At 58.5% G+C, this 21,919-nt stretch overlaps 2 protein-coding genes and 3 non-coding genes across 6 annotated transcripts in view; 1 reads left to right on the forward strand and 4 right to left on the reverse strand.

Annotated features, from left to right (window-relative positions):
- Positions 1-1,007: 1,007 nt before the first annotated feature.
- Positions 1,008-3,081, reverse strand: RPL23 (ribosomal protein L23). The gene is made up of 5 exons (XM_042891681.1): positions 2,974-3,081; positions 2,619-2,702; positions 2,237-2,365; positions 1,307-1,420; positions 1,008-1,138 (listed from the first exon to the last, which is right to left on the reverse strand). The coding sequence occupies exons 1-5, from the start codon at positions 2,984-2,986 to the stop codon at positions 1,056-1,058; spliced, it is 423 nt and encodes a 140-aa protein (XP_042747615.1). The 5' UTR covers positions 2,987-3,081; the 3' UTR covers positions 1,008-1,055.
- On the reverse strand, positions 1,901-2,032 carry LOC122191427. Its single transcript, XR_006182398.1, has one exon. It is a non-coding gene; the product is annotated as a small nucleolar RNA SNORA21 (small nucleolar RNA).
- Positions 3,082-3,310: 229 nt separating the features above from the next.
- TRNAC-GCA lies at positions 3,311-3,382 on the reverse strand. Its single transcript has one exon. It is a non-coding gene; the product is annotated as a tRNA-Cys (tRNA).
- Positions 3,383-4,212: 830 nt separating this feature from the next.
- TRNAC-GCA lies at positions 4,213-4,284 on the reverse strand. Its single transcript has one exon. It is a non-coding gene; the product is annotated as a tRNA-Cys (tRNA).
- Positions 4,285-4,629: 345 nt separating this feature from the next.
- The window catches only part of LASP1 (LIM and SH3 protein 1), a 19,529-nt gene continuing 2,239 nt past the window's right edge, over positions 4,630-21,919 (forward strand). Inside the window, exons 1-6 of one of the 2 annotated variants that reach the window (XM_042891682.1) lie at positions 4,630-4,741; positions 8,076-8,170; positions 15,719-15,803; positions 19,587-19,694; positions 21,476-21,626; positions 21,703-21,797. In XM_042891682.1, coding sequence (XP_042747616.1) covers positions 4,673-4,741; positions 8,076-8,170; positions 15,719-15,803; positions 19,587-19,694; positions 21,476-21,626; positions 21,703-21,797 — 603 coding nt within the window. In that variant the 5' untranslated portion in view covers positions 4,630-4,672. Of the gene's footprint in view, positions 4,742-8,075; positions 8,171-15,718; positions 15,804-19,586; positions 19,695-21,475; positions 21,627-21,702; positions 21,798-21,919 lie in introns of those variants that run through there. The other variant, XM_042891684.1, reaches the window with a different exon arrangement.

Genomic DNA, 21,919 nt, shown 5'->3' on the forward strand with positions numbered 1-21,919 from the left:
GCCTCCCCTGCTGTCTGCCTACAGCCTGGGGAAGAAGGAAGCAAACATCCAATGACTTACAGCTAACTTGTGCCATGTCCTGTCTAGGGGAAAAAAAAAAGAATTAAGTAACACAGCAGCTGTGAGCAGACAGAAGTGAGGACACTTTTTAGGGCTTGTTCCTTACTCATAAGCAGGTGTCTGCTGACTGCAAAGGTCACTCCTCAAGGAGCAATGCAGCATTGCCTGCAGCAGCTGCTGGACAGGGCGTCAGGTCTGCTAGGAAGAGGCAGCAACTCCTCAGCTGCCCCTTGGAAACCTGGAGCAGGAGCTGGGCTCACCATACCCAAGTCCCTTCCCCACCCACTGTGCAGCCTACGCTGATCCAGGGGCTGTAGGCCACATTTCTATCACGTTTTACCACCAAGCAGGAGAAAAGCTGTTCATAAACATCCACGTTGTTTTATTGTTCAGGCAAAGCTTTTATCTCCACAAATCTCTGAGCGCAAAGCCTTTCAGATGACCTGGAAAAATCACATCATCCCCCAACCTGCCATTAGCCAGAGACCCGATGACTTGTTTCACTGCTGATTGAGGCTTTGAGGCACGTGCTGCAGCCCCCACCTCGGCTAACAGCAGGGGGCTCCGTGTGTCCTCGCATCGTCCTCAGCAAGGACCAAAGAAATCATTTCAGTTTGCCATACAAACTGCGTGGGGGGGTTTCATCACAAGAGAGGCACAAACAGGTTTTGTAGAAGGGCTTTCAGATCTCCCAGCTTTTATCACTGCATACAAAAGCTGGATCAATTCAGTCATCACAGGATCTGTCACAGTACAGCACCCTCCATGCTGCTGGCTCTCCCTCATTAAGACTAATCACCCGATCTTAAACCCCACAGCCAATTTCCTCCCGCTGTGCCCACCCACATTTGGGGTTTCATGGAGGATTTCCCAAACCTGAAATAATTCCCTCAACGCTGTCGTGCCTGGCAGAGGAGCACGCTTGACTCTTAACAAGGCAGACACCATTTTCTGGTACAAGTACTTTTATTTCATCTCCACAAAGATGAACGCGTTCACGCAATGCTTCCTGCATTGGAGGCTATCCTGGGCCACAGATCTGCACACTCCTTGGCCACAGGGCCTGTGATGGCTGAACCTGGAGGAGAGAACAACAAAGCAGGACATCAGAGAGCTCAGTCAGCACAGTTGTGTTCTCCTGGGTCCTTGGTGCAGGTGAGCAGAGCCCTCTAACCGAGCACACCAACCCCAGCCATCACAGCCAACATTTCTCTTTGGCCCGGAGCAGGATTCTGCTTGCCCATACCTTTCATTTCACCTTTATTGTTCACTATTACTCCCGCGTTGTCTTCAAAATACAAGAACACCCCATCTTTTCTTCTGTACGATTTCCGCTGCCGAATTACCACCGCTGGGTGCACTGCCAAGAGACACAGCAGGTCAGCGTTCATCAGCATCCCTCCCAGCACAGTCAGCAGCTCACCCCAACACCGAGCTCCCCTTCGCAGTGCTTCTCTAGGAAGCTGAGTTACACCCTGGGTTCACAGTCCTAATGCAGGGATAGGACCAGCAAGGCTGACACCTCAGCCACTCTATTCCCAGCTTTTCAGCATTCCTCTCGCAGGATGTATTAAACTTCCTTGGTTGTATCTGGGCATACAGCTCATAACTCACATCAGCCTTGCTGGCATCACACTGACAGAGCAGAGCTGATGCCTGTGGGGTCCAGGGACGAATTCTGAAGGCAATAAGGCACTTCAAAACTGACAACTAAATCCACACTTGGAGAAGACAACGCTCTTCCAGTTTCTCAACTGTGCTTCTAAGTGTGTCAGCTCAGAGACAGCACTCAGCAAGCACACCCCTAGGAGGGGGGGGGTAAGGAATCCAATTCCCAAGGCCGTGTCACATCACTGATTGAAACGAACAGCACAGGCTGCCACTTCACCCAAAAGCGATGCTTTTCTCTGCCCTTCCACGACAACTCACTGAGCCACGGCGCACAGACCCAACAAGTGCTTTTGAGAAGGGTGGAGCAAACGCTCCTGCAAGCGGGCAGACGTCTGCCTTCTGATTCCTTCCTAGGCAGATATAACGCAAGACTTGCTCCTCTGCCCCCTGGGAGGACGCTGCAGCGCTCACAGACTCAGCAGGAGCTGCCTGTTGCTACAATCAAGTGTGGGTTGAGGAGCGCCACGCAGGCACTGCAGGCCTGGCTGCTCCTCCCCACGCTCACCCTTCTTCCTCAGCTCCGGTTTGCCCTTCTTGACAGTCGCCATCACCATGTCACCCACACCGGCTGCAGGCAGTCTGTTCAGGCGGCCCTTGATCCCCTTCACGGAGATGATGTACAGATTCTTGGCACCTGTGGAGAGAAGAGCTCAGGATCTGTGCCGAGATGCCGCGCCTGCAGGGACTCCAACCACCCCATCACCCAATGAGGCAAACAGCACAGGCTGCCACTTCATCCCAAAGCGATGGCCTGTACAGCACGGCCCTGGTGAACGATTTTCAGCAGGAAAAGGGCCATTTCCAGACGCACCCCCAGCTCCCTGCCTTACAGCTCAGCCCACACCCCCGCAGGGTCCCCCCAGACCCACTCGCAGCGGGGCACCCACCGGTGTTATCAGCGCAGTTAATCACGGCTCCCACGGGGAGACCGAGGGAGATGCGGAACTTCGCTCCGGAGGAACCTCCGCGTCCTGCGGGCAGAGGAGAGCCATGAGGTCACCACCGGGCGGCGCGGAGGGGCTGCGGGGCGGGGGGGAGCCGGCAGAACTGAGCGCCTGGATGGGCTACGGGGCACCGGGTGCGGCCCGCGCTGCTGGGCGGGCCTGATACCGCTGCCGGCCGAACCCGGGCCCACGCAGTGCCCCGGACCCCCGGCATCCTCCACGCCCCTCGCCGCGGCGCCCGCACACGCAGAGCGGCGGATGGAACCGGATCCCGGCCAGGCCCAGCGCCCCACCTCACCTCGCTTCGACATCTTGGCGCCGGAAGAGACGGAGGCGCGCGAGGCACGCTGGGAAATGGAACCTCCCCGGCGGACGTCACGTGGCGAAGCCGGCCTGCGTCACGTGACTGTGGAAGATCACGTGGTAAAGATCACGTGACGAGGGACGGCGCGGAGCCGACGCCCCCTGCAGGCGTTTCTCCGCGCTCTCCGCGGGCAGCGCCCGTAGCCCAGAGTGCGCCGCGGGCACCGGGAACCGCTGCCAAGTAATCAGAGAAAATTTGGTTGAGAAATCCTTCTTTCTTCTAAAAGGTAGAAAGCAGGAGAGTGGAAATAAAAAAAAAGAAAGAGAAAATGAGGGGGCACCCGGATTTGAACCGGGGACCTCTTGATCTGCAGTCAAATGCTCTACCACTGAGCTATACCCCCGCGGCCCGCAATGTTTTGTGCTGCGTGCTACAAAAGCTGCCTTCGCTTTTCTCTGCTCACAACGTTTTCTGCCCCAGCGGCCTTGCAGACCGCAGCTCCACGCCAGCCCTTCGCGAATAAGGGCTTTACTCCGCGGCAGCGCACGCCTGATTTCCTCCAGATTGTCCTGATGTGCTCAGGAGGGCAGCACGGAGCTGGGAGCCTCACAGCCTGCAAGCAAAGAGTGGGAATTCATACTGAATCATTGAAGTACGTGAGGTGTGACCCAATGGAGTCTCACACACGGGGGGGGGTCTGACACCCGGGGGGAAGTAACTGCATGTATCGGTATGGAATGGGGGCTGTGCTGCTGGAAAGGAGCTCTACAGAGAAGGACCACAAGGTGACCACAAGCCAGCAGTGTGCCCTGGTGGCCAGGAAGGCCCGTGGGAACCTGGTTGGCCAACGGTTGGCTGAAGGTTGACTGTGAGACAGTGCAGATGAGGGCATCGGTGCTGATCGATGTCCGAAGGGTGGGGGCACGGGGGTGGGACTGGGCTCTGTTCGGTGCAGAAAGCAAAGCGTTGTGATAACTCACAGCTCTGGGTGAGCTCCTGCCGGTGCAGTTTGGGGAGATGGAAGAGCTGCCCTGGGAGCCCGGGGATCTCCGCTGTGTGCAGGGGTGGGAGCCGTCCCTGTGGAGCTTTTGGGTGCGGAGCGGCTCCGTTCCTCGCAGCACTTCCTGAGCCAAACGAGGAGAAACCGCCCACGGAGCAGCGCGACGCGTCTGAAGCCGCGATGGGGCGGGGGGGGGGGAAGGGGGGAGGAGAGAAAAATATAAAATCTCAACGAGGGGGCACCCGGATTTGAACCAGGGACCTCTTGATCTGCAGTCAAATGCTCTACCACTGAGCTATACCCCCGGCTGCCGCTCCGCGCCCCGCGCCGTGTTCCTGTGCGGGACCGCGCGGTGCGAGGTGGGGTGCAGGGGGGATGCGACACGTGGAGCCGCTCGAGGAGCGAAGCGCGTGCGCGTGCCCGCGTGGAGTGTCGTGTCGCGCAACGGGGTCGCGCACCCGCGGGGTGGGGTTTGAGTTGTGGAGGGAGCAGCGATTTGCGCGTGCAAAGGAGTGCGGGAGCGCGAGTGAGGGCGGCGGGGCGATGCGCGTGGGTGGGCGCGCGCTGCCGCCCCGCCCCGCGCGCCCCCGCCGCCCCTCCTCCCTCCCCCCCCCCCCCTTATTTAGGGGCGCGGCGCGCGGGCGGCGGCCCAGAGGCGGACGCGGCGGCGGCTGCGGGGGGAGCGGGGCGGCCATGAACCCCAACTGCGCGCGTTGCGGGAAGATCGTGTATCCTACCGAGAAGGTGAACTGCCTGGATAAGGTGAGAGCGGAGAGCGGCGTCCCGCAACCCTCCTCCTTCTCGACCCAATCCCCGCCACCGCGTTCTGCCCGCACCGTGCGGAGCGGTCGGAGCTGTCGGGGGGGGGAGAAAGGCTCCGGATCCCGCAGCGCCGTGAGGCGGAACCCATCTGGATCCCATTAGCAGTGGGGGTTTCTTTTTAAGCTCCGGTTCCATCGGGCGCGTCCCCGTTCCCGGAGCTCTGCGGTTCGCGTTGCTTTCTCTCACTGCTTTCAGTATCGCTTCGGAGCGTTTCTTTCCCCGTTAAAAATAAAGCTTTTCTGCTACCGGCGTTCCGGTCTCGAGGAGGGGTGATGGCGGGGGAGGGGTGCAGCGATCTCTCGCTGTTGCCCCCGCGGGACCCCCGGAGCCGCCCTCTCCCCTCCACCCCCCCCCCTCACTCCGGGGCGCTCCCGCAGGTTCTAAAATAAGTAACTCGCGGAATGCGCCGATCCGCGCAGCGACATTCCTGAGCCGCGCAGACCCCGGGGCCGCATTTTTCACGGATGAGGTTTTTTCCTGACGCTGGGAATCGGCCGACGCCGATCCATCAGCGCTGTGTCCCAGAGACCCTCCCGTCTGTTTCAAGCTGAGAAGTGGCTCTGTCTGCACAGCACCCCCCGCGGGTGTCCTGGCGGGGGTTCATTGGGGGATGGGGTGGGGGGATGCGCTTCCTCCTATGCGCGCAGCCCCGCGCTTCTCTCATTGCCCGCTGTGCGTGCGGGGCTGCGGGAATAACTCAGGGCTGCGGGGGCTTCGCTCTCTGCAGCCCCCCATTAATCCGTCCTGCGGCTGCAGTAGCCCCCCCTCCTCCCGGAAAGCACGACCCGATCTCTGCTTTTACAACGTCCGCGTCAGCTCCGTGCAAAGTCTGAAGGGCGGATTTGCTCGCACCGCACCGGGTGGCCGCCGCGGGGGGAGCGGTGCGGAGCGCGGGGTGACGGGTTTGCCTTTTCCCGGAGCGAAGCGCTGATATCGGCAGCGACTGATCCGAGGTCCTCGGCTGAGTCGGACGGGGGCTGAGCCGTTTGGTTGGGATTTCAGCGCCGCTGCTTTGCACGGAACGACGGCTCCATTCGGCAACGGGGGGGTGGGGGGGTGTTCCTTGCCCAAGGCTGAGGGCTGTGATGCTTCCGCTGGGGGAGCGACACGGGGCTCCTGTAGTGGTGCTGTGACTGTGAAACCAAGGTGGGATTTACTGTTAGTTCCTTGAAGTGGCCACAAACCCAGCGGGGCTCTCCCTGTGCCGTCTTCATCCTTTGAGTCCTGAATGGTGCAGCAGCAGCAAAGGATGAGCTGTGGGTGCACACAGCTGTGAGCTCCATCCCCGTTCTGCTGCACGCAGGTGGGAATGGTGCTCCGTGCACTGCATGCCCAGCAGAGCAGCTCCGGGCTGTGGGGGTGCAGCACTGTGCAGCTGTGCCTGAGCTCTGCTCCAGGAGCTCTGAGCGCCTCAACCTGGGAACTGAAAAGCAGAGCCATCAGCTCTCCTGAAAAGAAGTTATTTGGAGCCTGGCCTCCTTTCTCTGCTAGAGGGTGAGGGGGAGCAGGATGGGAAGTATGAAGAGCTGCTGTTCCTGTGCCTGTTGTGCTGCTCCTTTGTGGTGTTGGTGTGGGTTCGTGCATATGGTGCCGTGTTGGGGTAAGGTGATGTTCAGAGGTGGCAGTGCTGAGGGCTGCAGGCAGCTCATCTCTGGATATTCATGTTGTTATGATGCTGTGGATGGCTGGAAGGCTGTATGTAACTTATGGGATGCTCTGAGGGTTGTTGGTCCGTCTGTCTCATCTGAAAGCACGGGGGAGAGGGGAAAAGTGGGCAGGATAGGAGCTGGGCGACGGCACAGGGCAGTGCAGTGCGATGCCCCTCTGCTCGGCCACCGTTAGCAGGAAGCCGAGGAGGAACTCTCAGGAGGAACTCGCAGGAGGAAAAGCACAAATACGTTGCTCTGAGCAACTGAGAGGCAGTGAGTTGTCCTGCTCCGCTGAGTCACAGCGCCCAGGGCTGTGTTTGTGCTCGGGGTGTGGCGCTGGGGGTGGGTGGCAAAGGGCTGCTGCTGCTCCTGCAGGATGAGAGCACGGAGCAGAGCACGGCGCCAGCAGTGGAAACAGATGCTTAGAAGCTCTAAGGTGGAAAAAACATTACGGGTGGAAACTGTAGCACCAGCAGCAGCTGTTCTCCCTGTGTTCGCTCACTGCATCGCCTGACTCGCAGCTCTGGGTGCTGAGCTGCTGCCTTGGCTCTGCTTGTTCCTTCTGTGTTTTTGTGGAGCGGCTGTGGGCACCTCACGTGCAAAGTGTGTCTGCTGATGGAGGAAGAGCCACTGGGGCGGTGCTTTCCTTCTTCAGTTCTCCCACTCAGCTCTGCTCCCCAGGCATGGCTCCAAGCCCCCAGCCCTTCCTGGGACCCTGGGCACGAGGTCACAGCAGAACACAGCTGGGGCCAAGCATCCTGAGGGGTCACACAGCTGCTCTGAGCTGCTCTCACAGGGCTCCTTCCAGCCCCTGGGTCAGAAGGGCCCTAAACGCTCCAAATGTGTCTTTAGAGCTCATGCTGCGGCCAATAATGTCGGGTTGTGATCCGAATTTTGAGTCTTTAACCTTGAGTGTGAGCTGGAGGAAGAGCTGTGCTGCTGTGAGTCTGTGCCTGGCATTCAACTGGGGTGTGCAGGGCTGGGGGAGGATGCCCACACCACCTCCCCAGCATCAGGCTGCTCATCCTTATCACTCCAGCCCTGCCCTGATAAGGTGCTGCTGTGTCTTCCAGCAGTGGGGGAGAGGGCCTTGAAGTGTGCGTAGGATGATCCATGAGGTTTGGGGAGTGCAGTGAGGGTGGGGGGGACCCTTTGGACACCTGTGTTGGACCGAGTGCTGCTCATGGGGGGGGGGGGGGAGCAGCGGGGGCTCTTCTTTTCTATCTCTATCTCACTCCCTGGGCTGGGTGTCTCTGCAGCCCCACCTGACGTGCTCTCCTGCCCAGCTCTGGGCAGAAAAACCCACAGCTGTACCTTTTGAAGCTGCAAACCACAGCTGCTGGCTCTGCTGAGTGCGTGCGTGAGGAGGAGCTTTCACTCACCTCCTCGGCCTAGCCCTGTGAATTCCTGATGTGGAGATAAAGCAGCACGCTGCTGTAAGGCGAAGTCATAAATGCTGCTGCTGTGTTGGGGTGAGATGCATTGGGAGAGAGTCCTGTGATGGTGGGAGGCCCTGCAGGGGCTGTGGGTGTCAGCACTGGCATCTCTGGGCTGAGTTTTGCAGAGCAGGGCCGTGTCCCATCAGAACGGAGCCTTGCGCTGACGCTCCTCTCCTCTGTTTGCAGTTCTGGCACAAAGCATGCTTCCACTGCGAGACCTGCAAGATGACCCTCAACATGAAGAACTACAAGGGCTACGAGAAGAAGCCCTACTGCAACGCGTGAGTGCTGCCACGGGGGGTTGGGGCTGTGGGTGCTGGGGGGTCCGTGGGATTCTCCTCCCTCTCAGTGGTTGATTTTCTTATGTCCCACCATATGGGGTCCTGGAGCTCTGGTGTGGTTCCATGGGATGGTTTTCCATTGCTCTGCAGCATTTGGGGATGGGGAAATGGGTTCTGGCTGTGTCCTGGGATCCAGCCCTGCTCAGTCTGCAGGTGAATAAGATTCTGCTGCGTGTGTTTCTTAACGTCTATAAAGCAGCTTTGCAATGAGATCTTTTGTAGCTGTTTCTTATACATCGACGGGTCTTAGGAGGAAAATGAGATGATGTGCTGCTGCTTAGCACTTGTGTAGCGAGCTCCATTCACAGAGTGCTCTAAAAACTCTAATCCTGACAACATCCTTGTAAGATGGGTATTAACCATATTAATGCCTAAGAATAGAATGGAGAAGCAATAGGGCTGTCAGTCAGCAGTGCTGCAGCAAAACTCTCTTGTGTAGCTCTGGTATTGCTGGGAGCGACGGTGGTGGAGGTGACACAACCCTGCAGGGCTGAGACGGTGTCCTGTGTGTCCCTTTGGGGGTGGATGCATCCTGCAGGGTGTGAGAGCCCTCAGCAGCCCTTGTTGCAGCCAGAGCCCCCTCCCCTGTGCGCCCCATGGGCCGGGATGTGCCCATCCCCGTTCATACTGCAGACCTGGGGTCCCGTTCTGCTCCTTCCCTCTGCTGCTGTAAGGGAAGTGGGATAATAATGGGAAATTCCTGAGATTCCAAGGAGTCTGCGCAACCCCGACCCATCTCACTTTCTCAACCCCCTCTGCTCCAGAGCTGCCTTTGATGCTGGCTGTGGCCTTAACTCTTTCACAGCCGCTCAGGAAGCCTGGGCTGGTCTCACAAAGACCCACATCACGTTGTGCCCTTCCTGCTCCGTGTGGCCGTGCCTTAATGCACAGGGAACTGGGAGCTGCTGGCAAGCAGGGTGAGGTTGTGCTGCCCAATGCTGTGGGGCAGAGCACAGGGCTCCGTGCTGCCCCAGGAGGGACAGGGGGACGTGGGGCAGCCTGGTGGACCCTGATGCTGCTGGTGCCTGCAGGAGCTGGGGAACAGCAACGTTTACTCTGGCAGGGGAGCGGCTGCTGTGCTGAGCACAGGGTCTGCTCTGTTTGAGCCGTGGCCTTCTGCCAAATTCCGAAGTTTCTTTCTTCAAGAGAGCAGAAGGAAGAGGGCCGGGCTTCCTCCTGCTCTGCCATTGCCCTGCAATAAATCCGGGCGCAGCCTTTGGGTGGCTGCAGCTCTGGGCTCCCTGTGGCTTTGGTGCTGTGATGCAGCTGGGTGCTGCTGGCAGCGTTTGGGGCTGGGTTCATCCCATGGGAGCACCTCGAGCTCCAGGAGGTGGAAGCAGAGGCAGAGGAAGGGCTGTATGCAGATCAGGGATGGAGGAGAGCTGAGCTGCAAGAGGCAGAGGCTGCTGGAGAGGCAGAAGTGTTTCTCTGCCCTGTCCCAGTTACGTGATCGTTCTGTTCATCTCCCTCGAGAGCACCTCCAGACAAGGCCAGGCTTCATCATATTGCTGTGGGCTTGCTTGAATTCCTGCTGATCTCAAAACAATTGCTGTGCTGAACGTGTTCAGCTCAGACAGCCCTGCTCCAGCACCCCCTGTGCTGCTGGGTTTGTTCCTTGGCTGCTCGCTCAGCCCCCCCTTGTTGGGTTTGCATGAGGCACTGCTGCTGGCTCACCCCTGCACCTCCTATGCTGGCGAGGGGAGGGAAAACTGCATTTTCCCCTTTGCTGAGGGGCTCCGGTCTGTGCCAGTAGTACATGGTGTAAGTGTGCCAGTCCCTGCTCCCTCCATCTGCTGTGTGACCACAGCTGCACCCAGCTATGCTGCCCTGTGTGTGCAGTGTGGGAGTGCTGTCCTCCAGCAGCCCCATCACCTTCCTTCCCATTGCTGACCCCAAGGACCCCCCTGTAGCCCCATCTCTGCTTTCCACGCTGTGCTGTCCCACACCCCCCAGGGCTCTTGGAAAGAGAGGAGCCCCAGCGATGCGTTCTTGGCTCCATGCAGTGCCCCATCTGGTAGCAGCTGCCTCTGTTCGCACAGTGAGCCCTCAGACCAGGGGGGAGGAGGGGGGCAGGAAGGAAAAGAGGAACAACTGTGTGCCAGGGGGGTGTCTGAGTGTTTGAGTGGCACTGGGTTGGGGCTCTGGGTGGAAGGAATGCCTCTGTGCTGTGGGTAGGTGGGAGCAGGCAGTGGAGTATGTGGGGAAAGGCCCCCCCATCCCTCTTCTGCATGGAGGGGGGGGGTCGTGTGGAAGCTTTCATGCCCCCCCCCAGCTGTGGGGTTTGGAGGAGGGGCAGCGCTCTCCTGGTGCAGGTATTGGGTGCTCATGCAGACACTGCCCTATTGTTGAGCTCTGCTCACAAAGCAGATGGTGAGTGAACGTGTTTGCTGAGAATCCTGTCATCAGGGTGGGGGTCTTCACTGCAGCTCCACGCACAGCAGCAAAACCCCCAGCCCTGCGTGAGGGGGGGGTGGGGTTCAGTTGCAGAGCCCCTGGGGCTGGGCTGCTGGTGGCTGTTGTGTTCCCAACCTTGCTTATCCGTGCCTGGGGCCAGAGACCTTGTGGAAAAAACCAGTAGTGCTGCAATGCCGGCTCTGCTCCCATAAACAACACTCTGAGGGGGGGGGGGGGGGGGGCCAGGCAGTGCTCTGTTTGGGGGTGGGGGGGGGACAGGGTGGCTGTGGGATGAGCATTACTTCTTCCAGGAGCTGCTGCTGCTGACTTCACAGCTTGGCAACACCCCGCTCTGCTTTTGCTTGAAATCTTTCCACTGTGGATGAAAGCAGGTTCTTGGAGCAGGCTGCTTGCACTGCAACACCCTCTGGAAGTGCTGGCACAGCCTCTGGGAAAGAGGGGGGGAAGCTGAGCAAAGCCCCAGGAAGGCAGTGCAGTGTCCCTGCTCAGCACTGGGTTCCTTGTGCTGGAGCTGTGCCTGTGGGTCCCCTTCTGCCTCCAGCATGGGGAGGGCGCTGGGGCAGCCTTGGTGAGGAGCTCATCCTGCAGAGCTGTGCTGTGCTCAGTATGGGCTGGGAACAGATGCTGGGAAAAGCAGCAGCTGCACACACAGAGGGCTGGCCCAGCCATTTTGGCAGCCTGAAAACACTGGGAGGAACTGAGATCCCACTCTGCAGCCTGCTCCTTTAGGGTGGGATGTTTGCAAGCTCTCTGCAAAGTAGCAGGGTGCTGTTTTCACTTAAGAAAGAACAACAGTTTATTATTGTTTAAGTGCGTCCCTGCGAGCCAGCAGCTCCGTGATGGGCAGGATGTGACCGTGCAGCCTGCTGGCAGCACTCAGCCTATTGCTCCTGCTGCATAACTCTTTGTTCCCAAAGCTGCTGTGCAGTCGTGGGGGTGATGCTCACCTCCTGGAGGTGTGGGGTTGTGCTGCACATCTGCCCAAAGCACTCACTTGGAGCCTGTGTGCGAGGGCAAGCGATGCACCAAGCACTGATTGCTGCCAAAATGCAGCACACGGTGGCCATGCAAGGAAACAGAGGTGCCTTGGAGTCATGCTGAAAGTGGCTCCTCTTGTTCCTGTTGTCTTGCAGAAGCATCCCACTGCTGACCTTACAGGAGAAGTGTAGCTCCATCTCCAAGTGCAGCCCCTCGGCTCTGTGGTGGGGCTATTATGGGGTGTATGGGAGGAGCTGCTGTGCCCCCGCCGTGCAGCTCTTTGTGGCAGCTCTTCAGAAGTGCTCCCACCCCCATAGAGGCAGCAGGGAGTCAGCTGGGGGTGCAGAGCAGACAGACCCTGATCCCCGGTAATCCCCAGCTGCCTCCAGGTGCTGTGGGGCTGACGGCCCCAAACTGCCCCTAATGCAGCAGCCAGACAGGCTCTGTCCACCCTGCAAAGACTGCCCTGACCTGGTTTAGTAGCACAGCACGAGGTGTCTGGGGCTGTGTTGGGGTTTGCTCCTGTTTCTGGGGGTGGGACAGCATGCATTGCCTTCTGAGGGGTGTCTTGAGCAGCTCCATGGATGGTGCCTGCAGAAAGTGAATGGGGGAGAGGCCCCAGGCAGGGATGTGCATCCCGTATCACCCTGCTCTGTGTCCCTGCATGCTGCTCTGTCTTGCCCATCAGCAGCCCCATTGGATCCCGAGTGCCCCATTCATTAGGCACTAATTAGGTGCAGGGGGCCCATTGGGAAAGGCCTGCAACTGGCTCTTGCTTCCTCCCAAGCTCTTACTTCCCAATCCTATGCAGAGCTGCTTCCTCTGAGGCGTTTGGCTCAGCACCACAGGGCCATGGTGCAGTGCCAGGACCGCGGTGGGCACGGATCCTTTTTGTGCCGGGTACCAAAGGCTGTTGCTCACTAATTGCAAGGGTGGTTTTGCTGTGTGCTGCTCTTGCTTCTGGAGGAGGCAGGTTGAGTGCTGAGCACCTTCCTTACCTGCAGCAGTTATGGGTCTGACTGTGGGGTGGAGAGCACAAGAGCACCCTGCATGGGGAAGGACGCTCCCTGCTCATCCCTGGTGCAATTCTGCTTCCTGCACGCTCCCCCAACCCGACACAATCCGTCGGTGCTTCCTCATTAAGATTTAATTTACTGCTGTGAGCGCTGTGGCTGATTCTCATGCATACGAGATGGTTTCCCCGTTGCAGGGAGGTGGACGTCTGTGGTTTGTGCTGAGTGTCCCCACTCCTTCGTTCCCAGCCTTTGGAGCAGGCGGATCCCACAGCTCTGCACGGAGCTGATGCCCGTCCACAGGGGATGTGGTTCACTTGGTGCATTTCCTCCCATTCCCTGCTGCAGGACGATTGCTGCCCCCAGCAGCAGATGTGGGGCTCAGGGCTGCAGCCCTTGGGGAGGCTCCTGCAAAATCTCACTGACCAAAGAAGAAACCCAATGCTGTTCTGTGCCCCTCTCCTTCATCCCTCCCCAGCCCCTGCCCACGCTGTGAATGGCATCAGCATCTTCCAGAAGATGATGATGATGATTTTGCCCTACAGCCATGGCTGTGTGGTTTCCCCCAACTTGGCAGGGATGATTTGTGGCATTGCTTTGCAGTCCTGCAGCACTGGGGGCTTCCTCCTCCCCACACGCCACGCTCGGACCCTTCTCCGTGCTATTAGCATGCCCGGAGCATTGGATGCTGTTGCCATGGAAATGGGATGATTTAGACTCAGAGAGCACAGAGCTGTGACAGAGATGAGGCTGCAGCTCAGTGCGATTGCCTTTGCCCTTTGCAGGAGCTGCACAGTGTCACACTGTGCTCTGCTGCTCTGCGTGGCTGCTGCCCCCCGGCCCTGGGCTGAGCACAGCACCACAGCCAGCAAAGGGGTTTGGATTGTGTTGCTTTTGTGCTTAAAAAGTGGTTTTGTTCTCTTTGACCTCAGTGTGAGTTAAGCAGTGGCTTCCAAGAAGCTCAGGAAGAGGCTCTGTGCTGAGCTGTCCTCCAGTGCTGCTGAGCTGCAGTGATGCATGGAGTGCATGAATGCTGCTGCATCAGAGCCCCAGCACCCCAAGCAGCCGCCTCCTGGCACAGTGTTGGGATGCAAGCACACATTTCCTGCAGCCAGGTTTGGACACTCAGTGCATGCACTGCTGGCTCTGCAGCGCAGATACCGTGGCTATGATGCACGTGCAGCATTCAGGAGCACCTTTCTGACTGCAGCCCTGCTCCTTTTGCAGCGGGCAGCAGTGGGCTGTGTGCCATGGCTGCGCTGCTGGTTGCTGCCTCTAGAACATCACTTGGGCAGAGGCTCTGCTGTGGAGCTGCTGCTATGATTCCCAGTGGTTGGAGGGGTCCGGAGATCATCCGGCCATCCCTACAGCTTTACCTTCTGGGAGAACCAACCATTGAGAGCTCTGCTTTCACCCCAGCTCTTTGGCTGTTGGCAAAGTCACCCTGGTGCTGCTGTGTTGCGTTTGGTCAGCGTGGAGGAGGCAGTGCAGAGCCCAGCAGCCCCAGCTGGGTGGATGCTGTGCCCCAATGCCATGCCCAGCCATGGTGGGAGCAGAGCCTGAGCACACAGTGTTGAATCTCCCCCGTCAGATTAATCTAAACAGAGATTAAACCATATCCTAGGGGCGGTCTGTGATCTGCTCTCATCCAGCGCTGCTCCTTGTCCCTCTCAACTGCTGCTGAGCTTCCTTTCCCCTTTCTGCAAACCACATCTGCTTTGTCTGCTTTCTGGGTGTGCGTGGGGGGGGTTTCTCTGTTTTCTCAGCGTGGCTCTGGAGTCTATTTTTGTTGTCTCACTTCCTGCGTTGCTGCATGAGGTATGTGCTGCTCTCAGGTCTGTGTCTCAGTGTCGTGGTGCAGATGGTTTCCTGCTGCGCTGACCGCAGCGTGGACAGCCGTGGGCAGAGCTCTGCTCACACTGTGTGCAGTCAGTTCCCTGTGGTGGCTCTCAGGGCGCAGCCTGGGGCTGTCAGACCCATAGGGCTCCCACGTGGTGTGGGTAGGGATGGGGCTGCAGCTCCATCAGGTCAGGGCTCGCCTTGTCTGCCAGCGTGGGAGCTGTGGGCTGCCTGGTGCAGAGACAGCAATGGGACAGGGATGGGGTCAGAGCTGTGTGCATGGGCAGCAGATGCATCTGCAGGGTTTGCGGGTTTGTTTTCAGCCCTGCTCACCTCCTTTTGGAGCCACCATGGAGGAGGAGAGCTGCCTTGTCTGGGCTTTCAGGAGGGTTTGTTCAAGCAAAAGGAAGTGAATGTGAGTTGGGGGTGCTGCTGCTCTGTGCCCCCCAGACCCAAAGTGCTGCATCTGGGGGCAGCTGCCATTGCATGTGGTGGTGCCTGGCAATGGATCTGCTCATGGATCCCCCCACGTTCCAGCAGCTTTGCCTCTGCTTTTCCACCTTCCTGAGCGGGGGAAGGGCTGCGTGAAGTGTTCCCATCTCAGGGGGAGCTCACAGCGTTTGTGTCAGATGTTCACCTCCTGCCACGCATGAGTTCACCCCACTGCACATCTGTGCTGATAGCAGAGGCTGCGTGTGGCACTGCAGGAATGCAGCCTGGCCGTGGCTCTCCTGCTTTACAGCCCCGTGTTGGGCACATGCTAAGCAATCACCCCACGTGTGGGATGGGTGTAGGTGAGAAGCGCCCCGGGTCAGACACCGTTCTGCTGACGGAGCTCCTGCTGGGTGGTGATATCCTCAATGTGAGGTCTGTGGCTGAAACTGCAGCAGAATGAGCCAGGAGAGCTCTGGGCTCCTCTGAGCCATCCTGCTGGGAGCAGTGGAGCAGAGGCAGAGCGGTGTAAAGCAAAATGTTTACTTGGATTGATGTTACCAATGACGGTAACTGAAGGTCCTGGTGAAGGTGTCCTGGGGTCCATCCAGAACTTGGGCACAAACCTACAAAGACATTTTCCTCTGGGAAAAAATAGTGACGTAAAAAAAAGCCAAACCCTCCTTATCTGCTTTTTCCCATGAAAGCAGTGGAGTGCAGAGGGGTGGCTGCTCCAGGACGACACCTCCAGCACGGTGCTATGGAGAGGGCTGGGCACCTGGTGCTGATGCTGTCCTTTCCCCCCCTGCAGACACTACCCGAAGCAGTCCTTCACCATGGTGGCAGACACTCCCGAGAACCTGCGCCTAAAGCAGCAGAGCGAGCTGCAGAGCCAGGTAAGCATACATTGTGTGCTGCAGAGCCAGGTGAGAGCTGCTCTGTGCTCTGTGCTTTGTGCTGCGCCTCGTTGTGCTGCGTTCTCTGCTCCGGTGCACAGCAGGAGAGCTGTGCGTGGGGCTGTTTTGCTGTTTGCTGTTCCACTCATTTGAGGTGGCTGTGAGCTGCCTCCCCCAGGCACCCCCAACCCCGCAGTGGGATTTTCCCTGCTGGCATCCAGCATTGCAGCGGGGTGAAATGGAAAGGAGGGGCGTGAGCTCTGCGGGCACCGGTTTTGGGTAAACCCAAAGGTTGGAGGGATTGGAAGCTCTGGCAGGCAAAAACGAGCAGATGGAACAGATACCAGGGGGTGTGGATAAAGTGGGAAGAGGGGAGGCTGTGGGAGGAGGGAGCTGAGCAGACGTGCCCCATTCTGTGCCATAGGGTGTCCCCGAAGTGCCCAGCTGTGATGCAGAGCTCCGGGCACTGCTCCTCCTGGGGGTGTTGGGATTGCTTTGGGTGGGCAGCAGGCAGAGCTGCAGTGGGAGAGAAAGCATCCAGGGGCAGTTCTGGCTTGAGTCACCGTCTCTGGGGAGAGCACAGGATGTGGCCACTGTTCTGGGAATCTCTTTTACTTCTTTTTTTTTCTTTTTTATTTCCTTCAATGGAAAGGGGCAAAGAGGAAAGGGCAGAGAGTCCACGCAGAGCTGTCAGCATTGGCTCAGCGCAGTGCTGGCAGCGGATGGGCAGAACAGGGTTGGGGTTTGCCCAGGGTTGGTGTGAGGTGAGCAGTCATCCTTTGGGGTCAGCGTGTTCCCCTCCACGTGCCTGGAGGTGACGCTGCCCTCCTCCTCTCCCCGTGAGCCTGGAGCCGCCAGGAGCTGGAAAGCAAACAGAATGGGGTCAGAACCTCACCTGGTGGCAGATAGAGCTGTGCTTTGCAAGGCCGCCCAGCAGCACCCTGTGCACCTGGATGGAGCTCAGCCCAAGTTCACTCTGTGCTCCAAGGAGCCACAAAGGGGACACGGTTGCTCTTCCTCAGTAATAATCCGGAGAACCGTGTGCTCTGCAGCCCCCGGTGCTGCTTTTCCAACGAGCTCAGCTCTTCATTATCTCTTGCTTATTAAAGTAGACCCCGGGGAGGGGATGCTGGCACTGCCTGGGCTTTTCTGCAGCTCGCTGGGACGCTCGGCTCCCGTGCTGTGTGCTGTGCTGGATGTGGCTGGAAATGAAAGTAGGTTCCATCCTCTGCGTGAGGTCGGTGCGGGGTGTCGTCCATCCCATTTCCCTCTGCACTGAGTGTCTTTAGAGCCGTGCTCAGACCTGGAGATCTGCTGTGCCTGGAGCAGGTACAGTGCCCTGGGAGGTGCTGGGGGCTGCATCCCATTCCTGCACTGCTCCTCCACCACTGCAGTGTGCGTGGACCCTTCTGAAAGGAAGGGACTGGAACAGACACGCTGTGTTGTCTTAACATTCCAAAATGCTCAGCTACTGCTGTATCTTGTGGGAGGTGAAGCAAGGCCCTGTGCACAGCCCCTGTCACTGCAGGGGCACTGTGGGCACTGGCAATGGGAGCAGCACGTTGCAGGGCTGGCTGTGTGTGAAGGTGGCATGAGAGGGGCTGGGGTGCAACCAGGGGCTTCCAGTCTGTGGGACAGTGGCACCCACATCTTGGTGCTGGGACGGGCTGAGGGCATGGCTCTAAGAGCAGGAGGGAGCAGAAGGGATGGGTAGCGGTGAGACACGGAGCAGCTGAAGCGGGTGGGAGCTGCCCAGAGCCCCCCATGGAGGGCAGACCCTGAATGTGCTACAGATAGGATCTTGGTGCCTTTGTTCTGCCCACACAGGGACTCTCCTGTTTTGTATTTCCCCAAGTGCTCCAGCTAAGGCTGCCACTGCTGTGCTTTGTGGACAGCCTCGTAGGGACAGCAGGAGCTGAGCAGACCCTTCAGAGAGCCCTTCTGAAGCAGGAGCCGAGTTTGGGCTGTAAATGGAGCTGATGGTTGGGAGCTGTGTGAGGGAAGGGGCAGTCAGAAGGTCTGTGGTCCTCCGTGGGGCTGCTGCCAGCTGGAGCTCTGCAGCTCTGTGCTTCCCTTCACAGCTGTGTTTGTGGGTGACCCCAATAGGGGCGATCTGCCAAACCCACACCCCAGCAGGACCGGCAGAGCCGGTTGTGCACCGCTAACGGGGCTGCATGCAGATCCACCACCTTCCTCCTCTATTTGTGTTTGTGGAGAGGGCGTCTGCTGTTCCGGTCACTGTAGACGCTGGATAATAACAGCCTGTGTAGTTAAAAGTGTCTGCAAAGCGACAGCTTTTACGCCTGCAGCCTCTTCTTGCAGCCCACGTGCGGCGAGCAAATCGCAGGGTTCCCCTTCTGTGGTTAATCCTGACTGCTAAAAATGGGCATTTTGGGAGCAGCCGCCCTGCCTGAGTGCTGCAGGTACCCACAGCACCAGCAGGCATCAGCTGCCTCGTAAGGGCAGGGAGAAGCAGAAAATTGCCCATTCTGAGCACTTCCTCCCTCCTTCCGCTGTCTGTCCTGGCCACTGCGATGGCTGCAGCACTGCAGTGTCCCCCTGCTCCGTGTTTTCCCTCCCAACATCACCCCAGTGCCCCTGTCCTGCTCTGATTGCCATGGGGCAGAACCTCCCCTGCAGAACGCACTGTGCCCCACATCCTGCCATCGTCCCCCCCTGCATTCAGGGCAGCCTCAAAGGGGATCCTTTTGGGCTGCGTTGCTCTCACCTGGGTGTTAAAGGGAGAAGAAGAGAGGGATGAGATTCAGGAGGGTAAATGTAAGAATATCAAGGGAACTGCTTAGCCCTGTGATGAGCTTCATGCTTGAGGATGCTCTACCTTTCCTTCTCATGCTTGTTGAGCTGTGCATTTGCAGCCCGATGTGTAACACCCTGAGGTTGCTCCTTCCTAATGGTACTGTTTGTGTCCCTTACCCCAACCAGCTCCAGCTCTCTCCCTCATTGCCGTGGGCAAACAGAGGCTTCTGCCCTGAAATCAGTTTCTCCTTGATGTGCTTTGGCATCTCGGTCACGTTGTTACCCTGCAAGGGAGGATTCTGCAGCCCGGTTCATTAAACCTTTCCTTTCTGAGTCACATCAGAGTTACCAGTTGTGGACTGTGCCGTGTGTGCTGTGGCTGTGGGGAAGGGGTGGAGGCTCCATAGCTCCCATAGCTTGCATTTCTGCTTCTGTGCAGGGCAGGAGCAATGTGTTTGCAAGGTGCAGCTCAGGGCTGTGTGCTGGAAACGTGGTCTGGACGCTGCACAGAGCTACTGAAAAGCATGCAAGGGGACGAGTGAAATAAAGCAGGGCTCTGCTGGAAGCGATGCTGGTGGCAGTTTGGCAAACAAATAGGGTTGCTCAGTTCTGCTGGCCTCCAGCCCCACAGCCTGCTCTGTGATGGCCGTCCTGGGCCTTTTCTGTCCCTCAATGTCCCCTGGTGGAGCAGTGGGTGCAGCTCATGGAGCCCTCAGGACCCACATATGGACAGAGAGCTGCAGCTGAGCTGACCTGCAGTGGCAGCCTGCAGGAAATGCAAAGTGAATCCAAGTGACCCCAGCCCTGCTGAGAGAGCAACAGGATGAGCAGAGCACAGGAAGCTGTTGTGTTTCAGCTCTTGGCAGTGCCTCGTTTTGCTGTTAGCAGATACATTATGGGGGCTCCCTGCACGAAGCCAAGACTCAGAGCTGCTGTGGGGACAGCGAGGTCCGTCTGGGTGAGCAGAGCAGCTCCACGCACTGCATTCCCCCGCAGCTCACTGTGTTTGTTCTTGATCCCACCCAGATTCGCTACAAGGAGGAGTTTGAGAAGAACAAGGGGAAAGGCTTCAGCGTGGTGGCTGACACCCCGGAGCTGCAGCGAATCAAAAAGACTCAGGATCAGATCAGCAACGTGAGTGCCTTCTGATCGCTGTGTCTGGTGCTGCTGCGCTGCTCTGCTGCGGAGCTGTGTGCTGGTAGGGGGGGAGGGGGGCACACAGCATCACCTGAGCTGTCACCATACCTCATTGTCACCCAGGCTATCAGCACGGCCCACTGAGCACGCAGCACCGCGTGGAGCTCTGGGCTGTGTCTAAAAGAGACCCAGCTCTCCCTTTCTCAAAACAAGAAGCCCACGTCTGGGTTGGCTGCATCCTGCTCCCCCCATCCCTGTCCAGGTGCTGTGTGCAGGATGTGGATGGCTGTTTCCATGGCAAAGGAGGAGGATGCACACACACACATAGAGCTACTGCATGGGGTGCAGCCGACCTGGGGCACAGTGACACGGCTGCCTGCAGCACTGCATCCCTCCAGCAGCACACAGAGGGTTAATTAACCTTTAGCTGCTGGTAAAAGTCATGTGCGCAGCCCTTATCTAACAGCCCAAGCTGTTGCAAAACCTGGCCCAGCAGCAAGCCAGGAGGTTCCTTACCGAGCCCTGGGCCTGCCCTGAGAGCTGCAGCTTTGCATGCAAAATGCTTTGGGTTTCAGAAAGCTGCCATGCCTGTGCAAGGAGAGGGAGCCCACATGAAGGAGCTCATAGACACACACACAAACACAGCACACCCCATGGGGCTGGAGGCGGCTGTGTGTTCCCTCTCTTTTTGATCCCATTTGCAGCTCTGGGCAGCATGTGGGGTCCGCAGGGAGTTACCTGCACATCCAGACCTGAAGGCTCTGCTTAAGTTGGGGGCTGCTGGGTGGATTTTCCTGCACAGGAGGCGTTCAGAGCCCCGCAGGCATCTGTCTGCCAGCTTGGCATGGCCGTGACCCACTTAGCAGCCCCTGCATGCAGCCTGCTGTGCCAACAGGGCTCTGCGCCGTGGGGGGATGAGCAGCACAGGGGCTGCAGGCCGAGCTGCAGCACTGCCCCAAAGCACGAGGTGCAAAAGGTGCAAATGCAGCCCTGCACAGCAAGAAACCCTCTTAGGAACGGAGCTGTGCAGAGCCCAACACTGTGCCTCTGAGCACAGGGAAAGTGCAGTCAGTTCTGCGGCAGCATCCCCGTCCCTGCAGCTCTGCTCCGGGCTTTGCCTCCCGCCTGTAGGGAGCCCTCTGGAGTGCCCTTCAGTACAGCACTGTTTAACCAGCAGACAAATGGGCTCCAGGTGCTTCCCAGTGGCAGGGTATTCATTAACAGGAGCAGCTATTAATTTTTACACCATGCCCAGGGTTGGGTTAACCCTTTGCTGCAGTGTGTGCAGGTTGGGATTGCTAAAGGTGCTTCTGCTCTGTGCTCCTGCGGTGCAGGGGTTTGGGAGGCTGCTCCTGAGCCTCACCCATGCCTGGAAACCTCACAGATCCCACCCCAGGACCCTGAAGTTCTCCTTCCCCTTGCTACGAGGGGGAGTCACCCGTTTTGGGCTGCCTGGTCCTCCCCGTGTACCTTAGTGTGCATCCTGACCACAGTGATTCTCTGCCCCTTCTCCAGGCTCTGGGAGCTTCTTGTTCACTCTGCACACACCTGAATGCTGAACCCTTCCTCATTTGGGGCACCGCTGCTCTATTATATAGGATTATATAGGTTTCCCTCCTTCCCCTTCCTATGCCCACTCCCATCTCAAAGCAGCCACTGTGCTTCCTGCCCTGCTGCCCTTGTGAAAAGCAGCAGGCTGGGACCAAAGGATGCTGCTGGGGGGCTGGGGCCTGCAGAGCTGCCTGGGCTGCACTCTGACCTCTCATCCTCCTCCGTAGATCAAATACCATGAAGAGTTTGAGAGGAGCAGGATGGGCCCCAGCCCCAGCGAGGGCGCGGAGATGGAGCGCAGGAACTCCCAGGAAAGCGCCAATTACCGACGGCCGGAGCAGCACCAACCACAGCACCACGTCCAGCCCAGCAACCCGGGTAAGGGCCGTCCCAGCACCTGGGGGCTTCGCGTGGCAGCAGATCCTGGTGCTAATGGTGTGTTCTTCCTGCCCAGTTTACCAGCAGCAGCCACCAGCCTCGCAGTCCTATGGCTACAAGGAGCCTGCAGCGCCCGCCTCCACGCAGCGCAGTGCACCGTCCGCAGCGGGGGTGAGTAAGGGGTCTTCAGGGTCCCTTCCAGCCCACACTGTTCAGTGATCCTGTGGTCTTTGAGGTCCCTTCCAACCCAAACCATTCATTGATCCTATGATCTTTGAGATCCCTTCCATCCC

The sequence above is a fragment of the Lagopus leucura genome, unplaced genomic scaffold (assembly GCF_019238085.1).
Source record: "Lagopus leucura isolate 7727_CA_CO unplaced genomic scaffold, USGS_WTPT01 259-5_obj-0_obj, whole genome shotgun sequence".
Lineage (NCBI taxonomy): Eukaryota > Metazoa > Chordata > Aves > Galliformes > Phasianidae > Lagopus > Lagopus leucura.

What these genes read in the sequence shown, in the direction of transcription:
- RPL23 (XM_042891681.1), bottom strand. An exon ending in TAACTGCGCTGATAACACCG is followed by an intron (nt 2,366 to 2,618) that starts GTGGGTGCCCCG and finishes TTCTCTCCACAG; the next exon opens with GTGCCAAGAATCTGTACATC. An exon ending in ACCGGAGCTGAGGAAGAAGG is followed by an intron (nt 1,421 to 2,236) that starts GTGAGCGTGGGG and finishes GTCTCTTGGCAG; the next exon opens with TGCACCCAGCGGTGGTAATT.